Source organism: Phyllobates terribilis, unplaced genomic scaffold (genome assembly GCF_046119375.1).
Source record: "Phyllobates terribilis strain yellow unplaced genomic scaffold, ASM4611937v1 Scaffold_7__3_contigs__length_470593459, whole genome shotgun sequence".
In the NCBI taxonomy this organism is placed as follows: domain Eukaryota; kingdom Metazoa; phylum Chordata; class Amphibia; order Anura; family Dendrobatidae; genus Phyllobates; species Phyllobates terribilis.
In genome coordinates, this window is record NW_027362767.1 from 129,646,541 (window position 1) to 129,658,490 (window position 11,950).

The 11,950-nt window shown below is 40.2% G+C and overlaps 1 protein-coding gene across 1 annotated transcript; it reads right to left on the reverse strand.

The window, feature by feature from the left end:
- Window positions 1–2,493: 2,493 nt before the first annotated feature.
- LOC141152936 (uncharacterized) lies at window positions 2,494–6,126 on the reverse strand. The gene is made up of 5 exons (XM_073637576.1): window positions 6,070–6,126; window positions 3,983–4,042; window positions 3,852–3,871; window positions 3,543–3,566; window positions 2,494–3,386 (listed from the first exon to the last, which is right to left on the reverse strand). Exons 2-5 carry the CDS (start codon window positions 3,990–3,992, stop codon window positions 2,619–2,621), a joined length of 822 nt encoding a protein of 273 aa, XP_073493677.1. The 5' UTR covers window positions 3,993–4,042; window positions 6,070–6,126; the 3' UTR covers window positions 2,494–2,618.
- Between the last annotated feature and the right edge of the window lie 5,824 nt (window positions 6,127–11,950).

The window sequence follows — 11,950 nt, forward strand, 5'->3', positions numbered from 1 at the left end:
AATGATTTTCCATGTTAGTAGGATTATGACGATAAAATTTTTTCAATTTTTTTATATTTTAATGGTTAAAAAATTCAAAACCTTGTAAAAAAAAATATATATATATTTAGATTTTTGCTTTACCGTTTTCTGAGGCATAACATTTTTTCAATTTTTCTGTCAATGGAGCTGTGTGAGCTAGTTTTTTGTACCCCGAGGTGTCTTTTTTATTTATATCCATTGTTTGGGTGCACACAGTATTTTTTCAACGTTTTTTATTGCATTTTATTTGAGAAGTGCAGCAACGAAAAAAAAACAACACTTTTAATATGTGGTTCTTCCATTTGGTTTACATGGGGCACCAGATACATTTCAGAGGCCGATTACAAAACTCTGAGGCCACTCCGGAAACATGCTGCTGCCTATCTGGTTGATGAGATCACACGTAGTCCAGATCGGGAGAGTCAGCTTCCCCGGGTTTATGCTGTTTTCAACTCTATTAGGGAAGCAGATTTGACATCAAACCCTAAAAATTGCGTCTCTGAACACGAGGAAGCAAAATACCTGGGGTACACAATTCGGCAGGGTGTTATGAAGCATCAAACAAGATTGAGACCCTCCAGAAGCGAGCTCTGTGTGCCCAGCTGATGTTAATAACAACAGATTTTGGAAAAGAGTTTGTTTTACAAACTATGTCTCTGATGTTGGTATGGGGGCGATACTATCACAAATGAGGGGCGTGGAAGAGTATCTGTGGTCTACCGCAGTAAAAAATTGAATGACCATGAGAAAAATTAGGCCATTGTAGAGAAGGAGTGTTTGGTGATTAAAAGAAGAACTAGAGTAATATCTTTTAGGGAAACATCAAAATTGGTTATGGACCATGCCCCAGTCAAACGGATGTGTCAGAACCTGGAGAAAATAAAAGAGTGGCCCGGTGGTTCATGTCAATAGAACATTTTAGCTTTACAGTTGAGCATAGACCCGGAAGTTAGCTTGGAAATGCAGATGCCGGTTCAGGGTCTATTTTTGAGGACCAAAGAGATTCCAGTCCTAAAATCAATGTAGCATCAGCGTCCCCCTTACCGCTGTGGTCCTGCTCCAGAGTCTTTCGGCCTCCCTGCAGCTGCTGCTGGTGCACGCAGCTTCCCCGGCTCTGTGCTTAGGGCACGCGCGTGCGCGCTCCCTCTCTCTTAAAGGGGCCGTGCGCGCCGTCCTAAAAAGTCCCCGGCCAATGGCCGGAGGACTTCCCCTATAAAAGGCACCTCCTCCAATATGGAGGTGCCCGTGCAAGATTGTAGCTTTGTGTGTTAAACTCTGCTTCAGCCCTCAGGTCCCGCTGCTAAGCCTGACTACAAGTCCTGCCTGCCTGCCAGCCTGACTACCAGTCCTGCCCGCCAGCCTGACTACCAGTCCTGCCCGCCAGCCTGACTACCAGTCCTGTCCGCCAGCTTGTCTACTCTCCAGCCCGACAGTCTGCCTACGGTCCAGTCCGCCAGTCTGTCTATGGGCCCAACCCACCTGCTTACCTGGAAGCACCTGTCTGTTACCTGCCGTGCCTACTAGCCAGCCTACCTGGAGGCTCCTGCTTGTTACCTGCCGTGCCTACCTGTCAGCCTACCTGGAGGCTACTGCTTGTTACATGCCGTGCCTGCCTGTCCGTCTGCCTGGATCACCAGTCAGCCTGCCTGCCGTGCTCATTTGCTGTACCGGTCAGTCCCTGCCTTCTGACCCGTGGGAGTCACCTGCTCTCATACAAGGTTAGTCCCCAGAGTAGCACCTGGTCCCTCTGCTCGGTCCATCCCTGGTCACGGAGTCGATTGAGCCGCCGTACGACCTTGGTCGGTCCGAGTTGATACCTAGTTACGCCCCTCTGATCCCTCCTTGCACCGCAGCACAGAGGTTCCACCACCCGGACTCGTAACAATCAATAATCGGTAAGAGGATTTGCACTAGGAAAAAAGTGTTTGATGACCATTTTCCCTAGGTTCCTGTCTTATACTGTGTAGGCGGGACAGCCAGGCAATTTGCTAGCAGGGAAGAGTATTTCCTCTGATCCATTGCGCCACTCCAGGTGGTTGTGATGACTGTGACTAATCACCTGCAATGCTCAGGTATGGTATAAAATGGCAGAGAGTCCACATGCTGATTGCTCTCTCTGCTCCTGAGAAACTGCTGTGAGAAATGCAATTGTTTGTTTGGGATGCTGTGCACTAGGCCCAGCTCTGGGCAGTCAGGACTTTCATGTATAGTTACCGTCCAGCCAGCATGGGATTTTATTTTGTACCACTTATGTTTTCCATTGCTGATTTATGGAAATGCCTGAAGGGCCTGTCTGACCCAGGAGATGGCGATCGCATGAGATAATGCCCTAACCTGTCACACTATATATACAGTTTATTGTATACAGTATATGCAGTTTTAATTTTTGTTTTCTTATCTTTTTAGTAAATTTTAATTCAGTTCCTTTTGTAATCAAATATTAAAACAGAAATAAAATGAAAAGACAGAAACTTTAGTTGCTGTAATCACAAGATAATTTTATTTATATGCTTTGGAACTAGATCTATTTAGGAGTATAGCGGGACAGTAGGTATAATTAGGTATACATAGATATTGGACTGTTAAATACAGGCCTATTACTTCTCTTTTCCTTGTTTAAAGTTGTAAGAGGTATCCTTGCCTTGTTTTTGCCCTTGCCCCTGACTCTGTCCTCCCTGCTGACTTCCAGAAGTTTGTTGCCCGCTGCCTTGACTCTGCCCCCCAGCTTGGCCTTGTTGACCACTGCTGCTACTCTGGCTCTGTCCACTGCTTTGTTGAGCACTGCTTTGACTCTGCCCCCCAGCTTGGCCTTGTTGACCACCGCTGCTACTCTGGCTCTGTCCACTGCTTTGTTGAGCACTGCTCTGACTCTGCCCCCCAGCTTGGCCTTGTTGACCACTGCTGCTACTCTGGCTCTGTCCACTGCTTTGTTGAGCACTACTCTGATTCTGCCCCCCAGCTTGGCCTTGCTGACCACTGCTGCTACCCTGGCACTGCCCACTGCTTTGTTGTGCACTGCCCTGACTCTGTCTCCCAGCCTGGCCTTGTTGACCACTGCTGCTGCCCTGGCACTGCCCACTGCTTTGGTCCTTTCCTTGCTGGTATCCAGATCCGCTCTGTCCACTACCTTGTTGTGTACTGCCCTGATTCTGTCCTAGTTGGCATCCACCACCCTGTTGGCCACTGCTCTGATCCTGTCCTTGTTGTTGTCCGCTGCGTAGTTGGCGCCCGCTGGTAGTTTGTCCTTGATCTTGTCCTTGTTGGCTTCCAGTGACTTGTCCACTTCCCTGGTTTTGTGGTTTATTGCCTTGGGTCTGTTGACCGCCGGACTGGCTTTGGCTGTTTCCTTGGCTTCCTGATGTGCCCTTTAGAAAGAAATAGACATAAAATGTATATAATATATGTTGTAGCCTGAAAACCAACTTGTCATCAAGAATATAATAGAGAACTGACATACAAAACTGAAAAAGCACATAGCTTAAGTTCATACTAATAGTTTTCCTTATATAAGTTTTACTTACTGAGGCTTGTTGTTGGCCAGAGGGCTGTAAAGATAAGAAGATATTAAGGTCAAGGATGAAACTTGTAATGATTGCCTCCAGTATCATGTTCAGACTCGCATTATAACTGTATATCTTATATGTTGCTATATCTAAGTTTTGCATAAGTTTAAAGGAGTTAAAGACTACAAATATAGTCTGCTTTTTCCACAACCGCGTCATCCTTGTCTATAGGCTGTGCCTGGTATCTAAATCATATTCAATATTTCAATTCATAATAAAGATATTAAGTAATCCAGTTTTTTCCTAGGAGACAACGTATTCTCTTACCTTCTTGGCGGGGTTTGGTGCTGAAAATGAATAAAAAGAGGGTAAATTAAACTGACCAAGTTACTTTTTGGAGGAAAGAATTCATCTTATTTTGGCTAAAAGCCATTTGGAAATCTAGAGGTCTTATTTACCTCCTTCCATTTCGGTGGTTGAGGTTTATAGGCTCCTGGGGAGGATGCGTAGAATAAAAGCTGTTGAGAAATGAATAATTAATTAAGAATTGGTGTAAAATTTCATAAATATCATTCTCATTAAGAGATTTGTGGAAATGAATAAGTGTTAGGCAGACTCATTCAAGAATAAGGATCGAATTAGATAAGATACTTTGAGGTTGGAGAGGAAAAGGCACCCATAGATTTTAGACTAAAGTCCCAAAACCCCCAAAAGTGTAATGTGTACGGGGGCCTCCAGACTCTCCCCTGACAGATGATGTTGGGGAAGAGGAAGATCCGACCTTTCGATCCTTTTGTTCTCCCTCAAGATAAGCCACTGCTAAAGGAATCTGGCAGCGGCTTTCTCCTAAAGTCCATCTATCCAATCAATAGACTTCTTCTGTTTAACAAGGGTGTAACTTATAGGGGCTCTTACAGGTGGGCACCTATAGATATATTTGGTAAATATTATTTACCAAATATATTCGTATTATATACACAGTAGATTGCTACATCCTATATAATCACTACCTCCCTCAATGTAACAACCTTGTCTTTCTATAATAATAGTCTAGTAAACCTCGGATTATATACCATGACATCTGACAGAGCAGAATCCTCTGCTAATTCTCTTGTTTGTCAGCTTATATAAAAGTAGATGTTTGGCCACTCCTTTCATTACTATTTTTTTAGTGCATAATTAGTTGCCCAATTATGTTTCATCCCTCACGTCAGACATTTGGTTGAGAAATACTAAAAATCTAAGTTGACTTTCTTAATGGTATAAAGAGTTATAATTACCAAAAAGTGATTCTGCGAGTGAGTTAGGAAATAAACAAACCAATAACTTGTAACATGATGTAAAACGTAGGTTCAAGTTAGGTAACTTATTTCTTCTTCTAAACCCCATTCTCCAAATTAAACCCTTTTTTTAAAAGCAGAAATAATCTGAAAAGACGAGTTGTGGGAAATCTAGATGATTTCTGCACATTTGCTCCATAAAGAGCTGCAAATGTTAGCTTGCATTGTGCTTATTAAGAAGAAGGATTTGCAAAATAAAAATGCCATATTTCTTTGGACTATGAAACACTTTTTAGCAAGCCAAAATCTTACTAAAAAAAGTGTGCATCTTATAGTCTGGAGGCAAATTCATGTGATCAAGGAGAATGCGGAGCAGCGTCCTTACCGATCACTGAGAGAACTGTGCAGAGGCACAGATCTCTCTCTCCTCCTGGCCAACACAGGTATATCTGATTGTGTGTTCATGTAGTAGAGCTGTGCGTGTAGAAGAACTGTGTGTGTGTACTTATGTGTAGCAGAGCTGTGTGCATATATACAGCAGAGCTCAGTGTGCATGTACTGTTCATGCAGCAGTGATGTGTATGTGCACTGCAGAGAGTGTGCAATGCTGCACCTATAGCACACATGATACAGAGAAATATAGTCAATAGATCTATGACCCCACTATTCTACCCTAGTGCATTAAAATTAGTGATATTAACCCCCCTTCTCTACACTGACAAGGACATTTAAATCAGTAGGAAATCTGTTTTCCTATTTTCTGCTGTCTAAATATGGGGTGCGTCTTATAATGACGTGCGTCCTATAGTCTGAAAAATACAGTAGTCATAGGCAAAAGTTCTATATTCTTCCCCTTAAATAGCTTAATAGTTGCCCAGATAAAAGCCTCTTGGCTTTGCAACTTATGCCGAAAACTCAAAAATCCTTCTGAAAGTATAGTACATATGCATTTTATGCATATATTTTCAGAAATCAGTGTACAATATAAAGGAAGATAATTAAAAGTAATGATTAAATTGCCTTTTTAAGCTTCTATAGATGAGTTGATATCTGAGAAGTCAGGAAGATATCAGAAAATGTTACAAATCTAATGAAATAAATAATGCATGCAACAATCTACATAGATAAAGGACCATATACATTGCAAGTACCCTGTATTACATAGATACAGATGCTATAACATCAGATTCTGCAATGCCTTGTAGAAAAGCTGTTTCAATGAGATTTATATTAAGGCTGACCTGTCACTGGGAGAAGTCACTTACCTTGGGCAAGCAGCAGTAGACGGTAAGGTTTGATCGTCCAGCTCGCTCTATTTATACTGGAAGAATAGGTGGATCTCAATAGTATGGAATCCAGCTCAACCGGGGTGCGGTCTTCAAGGCTTCATTGACATAAATATAATCTAGTACGATGAGTAAAAAACTCATAAAAAAATAATAGCTCGGCAACGACAGAAATGGAGCGTTTGAAATAGGCTGCAAGTTAATAACAGTAATTTCAGTTGTGGATATAATTACTATGATTATTTCAGGTTTGTAAGAGGTTCAGTCTCATTCAGGATCAAGGCTTCCTATACGTTTCCTATGTATGTAGAGGTAATTACATTTGCTGGAGGTTTCTGAGAGGGACTCAATGAATAGAAGAGGTCATCAGTCCTCAAGTTCTGGAGAACACCTTTGAATGGGTTCTATCTTCTTCATCAGTGCCATACATGTGGAAGTTAACAGTGGTTTGGGGCTCAGTAGGCGGCCATTTGGCTTGGAGAGCTTGGATTGTTTTTTGGGAGTCATGTTGCTTTTTCATAGCTTTTGAGATATTAGTATAATCTTATTTTTCCATTGAGTGAGGTCTTTATTTTGCAAGAAGATTTGAAGTGTTTATTGGTAACTTTTGAGTCACTTAAAATTTTTATCCCAAATTTTTGGGAAACTGAATAAACTAATAAAAACGATTCCTGAATTGCTGTTTTTTTTTAATGCTGTTCTCCGTCCAATAAGACAACTTTATTCTTCAGTCAGCACAATTACAGTGATTCCAGATTTATATAATTTTCCTTTTTTATGTTGTGCTACTTTTGCACGTTAAAACACTTTTTTTCCCCAAAAGTTTTTATTTATATTTGCACCGCCATATTCTCAGAGATATGATATAATAACTTTCTTATTTTTCTGTAGAAAAAACAGAGGGACAGCTTGTTTTTTTTGCAGGATGAGTTGAAGTTTTTATTGATTTATATTTGAGCAACATAAACATTTTTTTACATTTTTGGGTGGTAGCATGAACAAAAAACAAATTCATGAATTATTTGCAATTTTTATTTGACTGCCATTCACCAAAAAATAAGTCGACTTTGTTTTTCGAGTCAGTATGATTACACTGATCCCAGATTTATACAGGCTTTTTATGTTTTGCTACTTTTGCACATTAAAAGTTGTTATTTTTTTTACAAAATATAGAGCTACATTTTTGGTTGCTTTTTATTTATTTTTTTGTTCTTTATATTTTTACAAATTTGATTGATATTTTTACTTAGTCCCACTTTAGACCCATTTTAAGCATTGACTGGTTTGAACGTTGGTCAAATACACTGACATACTTCTTTATTTCAGCGTATCAGACCTGCCAATTTAAGGCTAAGTTTACAAAATCCAATTTTCATCCAGAAAAAAATGATATTTTTTCCTCTGTATTATCATCTGTGTGATATTCCAAGACCAAATACAGTTCCCTAAGTGAAGAATTGCAATGTATCCATAAAAATCGAATGAGCAGTATGGGATCCGATTATTTTATTACTTTTGTGCATCAATAGACTAGAATGGGTAATTCTCATCCAAAATATGGAAGAGAATAGAGAACACTGCAATGTTTTTTTCATATGGACATTTGGTTCTTGTGAAAAAACTGTCATCTAAACACCCAATTGAATAACCTAGTCTTTTTTCCGTATGAGGTCGGGTTTTTCAAAAACAGCATATCGTGAAACTGATAAGAGGCCTGTTAGACCACACTTATAGTGGGTCCTATCAGGCCACCGAACTGGCAGACTTGGAAACCTTTGGTTGTACTCTATTTGCCATAGCAAATATTGTCACGGTTCTTAACCATCCTATGTTTTCTATCAATGAGCTAGTTGGAGACACAATTACACATATTTTTCGCCAACACCCATTGCTCTCATTTTGTGCACCAACCTTTTATGTACTGAATGCCTTTTAAAAGTCCAGACAGGCAGCATCCAGGGTCTTACCCTGGTCCTGTCTGGAACTTACTTTTAAAAGCTAGCTGGGGACCATGTGACTCAGATGACTAGTCATAGAGGCAGGTCTCCAGAGGCTTCTCACTGTTCTCACAGTCTCAGCTGACTAGTCTGAGGATGGTCCCTGGTGGCATCTCCCTTCCTGGCTCCCCATGAGTGACAGGTCTCTCCCTGTATAGATATGTAGGGAGAGTCCTGTCAGTCAAGGGGAGCAGAGTGGGGAGAAGCCGCCGGGAGCCTTCCTTGGACCACTTAGCTGAGACGGATGGTCTTTTTCCTGAAATAATGTTGCCTGAGTCTAATTCTTATGACCCATGGTTTGGGTAGTATGAATCAGCTGCCAGGTTTCCTTAATGCCTCATCATTACCCTATTGCTTTAATGCTCTAACATTTTCTTTTTAGGAAGATTTGGATGGGACAAAGTAGCTAAGATAGGGCAATACCGTAAGGAACAAAATGGGGATGACGGTAGCGCTCACCTGTAGGGGTTGTGTGAGGACACAGCACCTATAGATGCCTGATCTGCCATAGCTGCAACTTCATGGTTGAATGAAAGTATTGTGGAGAAAACAGTTTGGCAAAGCGGAGATTATCACGATGTGCGGACTGTGGTCAGGGAAAGGATGAGATCAAGAAAAATAGGCAAGGTTTTTATTCACACCAACGTGTTATGGCACCAGACTAGTACCTTTCTCAAGGTAGAAGACCACATGTCAAGGTTTTTTTACCTTGAGAAAGGCCCAAGTCCTGCACCAAAATGAGTTGATGTGAATAAAAAACCTTGCTTATACTCTCCGGATCTCATCTTTTCCATAACCACATTGTGATCATCTCTGCTTTGCCAAACATTTTCTTTTTGTCATTTATTGTACCCCTAGCCATAGTGATCTTCTCCGATTTCTAACTTATTTATTTCCACATGGCATATATTGTGCACAGGACCTATTTAGTGTTACACGCACGCCGCTAGGTTCAGATAGGGCAAGACAGGTTTCATGAATTCTTTGGAATCCTGGGGGAACCGTTACTCAGGACGACCATAGGCTGCAGCTTCTCTCAGGTACATGATAGATTCAGTTGCTGACCAGACACATCTGACAAGAGTCTTCATAAACAGTTGAACAGTGGAGTTTAATCAAGTACGGCCAGTACCATTTAACTCTTTGAAACAACAGGCTTCACCACAGTACAGTCTATTAAAGCAGGCACAGTAACGTCAGTCTCTTCAGTAACATAACTCAGCACAGATTAGATCTCTTAGCAGCACACTTCTATGCATAAACAACCACAGGTTGTTCCTTCACAAGGACACAATAGTGCACAGCATTCTTTATCCTGCATGGAGATGGAAGGGGGGGAGGGTTTGATGAGGGAGATGATACCTGTGACAGGATTCCTTCCAGTCCTTTTCTTTCTGCCCGATAATACTCTGCACTGTTAGTTAAGGGAGTCTATCTGACCTGTGTTTAGCTTCCTTCCTGACCTGAATTCTGTTCACTTGCCTTCTGTGAGATACAGATCATACACCACCTTTCTCTTCAGCTCCAGCCAGACTAATAAACAAGTTCTCCACAATCCCCATGGGGCTCTGCTAAACACTCCCTGTCTCCTGTGACTGTGTTAACCCCTCTAGTTGCTGGATTCTTCTGAAGCACAACACTTCCTATCTCTTGTGACTGTGTTAACTCTTATATTTGCTGGATGCTTTTGATGCAATAGCACTACTTTTGCACGTCACACTAGGATGTCCTTAAAAGTGTCCCGTTTGGTTTGTGGATTTTTATCTTTGAAGACATTTTACAGTTTATGATCATTGAAATCATGTTATTTATACAGCACAGTAAATTCCATAAAAACGAAACCCCCCAAATAAACAAACCCAATGTATTTCATAATTGTCTTTTATTTCAGTCCTCTTCCCAAAAAATAATAATGTATTTTTCAATACATTATATGTACCCCAAAATACCATTAAAAAATACAACTCGGTCGCAAAGAACAAATTCTTATAAGGCTGCATCAACAAAAAAATAAAAAAGTTTTGGGGCTTAAGGTTCTGTGCAAACAATGTCTTTTAGAGTTTTTTCCTCAAGAGTCTTATTTTACATCCTTTGCTCTATTTTTTTCTTTTTAAATGTATGTATTAATAGTGAGCAGTTTCCATGCAGAAGCTGCCAGAAGAATTGTCCGATCACTTCTTTTTATCCGCTTCACAGCTTTGGAAGACTGAACATTTGCTCAGCAAGTGGTTTTTACATTGCAGTGCAAATGTTCATTCTTTTTTCCATTTTTTTAGTGCTTTTCCAGGCAGGTTTCAAGTGGAATCTGAAAGATTAGAAAGAGAGGATTACAAAAATATACAGTATATAAAATTTTAAAAAAGAATAATTAATTAATAAAACTAATAAATAAATAATAAAAAAAAATAATAAAAAATAATAATAATAAAAATCATCATGAAGCGAATAATTGGCTAAGCCAACAATGGGCATCCATTCACCTGGTTTGCAAGTTTATTAAACATGAGTAATACAATGCTGAGCACACATTAGTGGTGACAACCCTTGTAGATTAATATACTGTTAATGTATTGGTATGAACAACAAGATGATGTAGAGATTAATGAGAAGGCGAGAGGTATTCCAAACCAGTAGCTCCAAATTTTAATTATGTTTTCCGCAGCATAAAGTGGAGTTTATCAGGAAACTATTGGATAGAAGGCTGCAGTTGCCAAGTTCTGTATGGAAGGTTTTAATTAGAGCAGCGAAGCAGGGTGTGTATGACGGGCAAGACAAACTTCAGATAATTGTGAGTGACATCGGATTGTAGAAACATTTTTAATTATCATGGAATAATAATTATCCAGCAAACAGACATAAATTACAGTACACCTGATAGAAAGCCAGGAGGGGCAAAGCTTTAATAAGAAAACATTTATCGCTGCGCTGGAAAGTACAAGTGGCGGAACGTCATAATACATGAAGACTTCAAAGGGTTTTCTTACCAGGGGGTTGGTAAAAGGGTCTTATGGGTTAAAAGGATGTGGAAACACATTGTTGACATCCTATGTTACTATAATGCATAATGCTGTATCCAAATCACATTTACACCATTACGACAGGACAGATAGTACGGCTATCTTGTGTCGAAACACACAACGTCCACAGAAGATCGGCGGTTAGTTCTCCAAGATGTTTGGAACAACCTTCCTGCCGAGTTCTTCAAAAACTGTGTGCAAGTGACAAGTGTACTTGATGCTGTTTTGAAGGCAAAGGGCGGTCACACCAAAAATTAATGTGATTTAGATTTCTTTTTTTGTTCATTCACTTTGCATTTTATTAATTGATAAGATTAAACTTAACATTTTTCTATTTTTGAAAGCTTTCTTAGTTTGTCACATTTTTTCTATACCTGCTGAAAAGTTTTGCACAGTGCTGTATATAATACTGTTGTTTTATCATGTGGTAGAGGGACTTTTAGATCCCTACGGCTCCAGGACTTAGATGCGACTGCTACCTCTGCACCCTACATGCCCATATAGTCGGCTTAGGAAGGTTGATTCTACTGACAGATTCCCTTTAAGCTTGCAAAACAAATGCAATATGTATCAGAGATTTCAGAGATCTTATTTACTTTTCTGAGACTATATTCGATAGTGCTGTTTCTGGCATAAAAAAATGAGCTGAAATACATATTGTGCACCCTTAGGAATCACTTTTATGGCCATAAATGAGGGATTTGGCTGGTAACTAATCAAACTGGAAGATGGGGTTCCTTCCATGAGTTCTTATGTTCCCCTGGGCCTGATTTGGACCCAAACAGAAAATTAATGGCCCATATAGAAGAATCAGAACATCGACAATTAGAATGGGAGGTCCGCAGG

Bases quoted from the DNA above. Each gene is read 5' to 3' on its own strand.
- LOC141152936 (XM_073637576.1), bottom strand. The intron at 3,567-3,851 runs GTAAGAGAATAC...TTATCTTTACAG, and splicing joins CACCAAACCCCGCCAAGAAG to CCCTCTGGCCAACAACAAGC. The intron at 3,387-3,542 runs GTAAGTAAAACT...TTCTTTCTAAAG, and splicing joins CTGGCCAACAACAAGCCTCA to GGCACATCAGGAAGCCAAGG.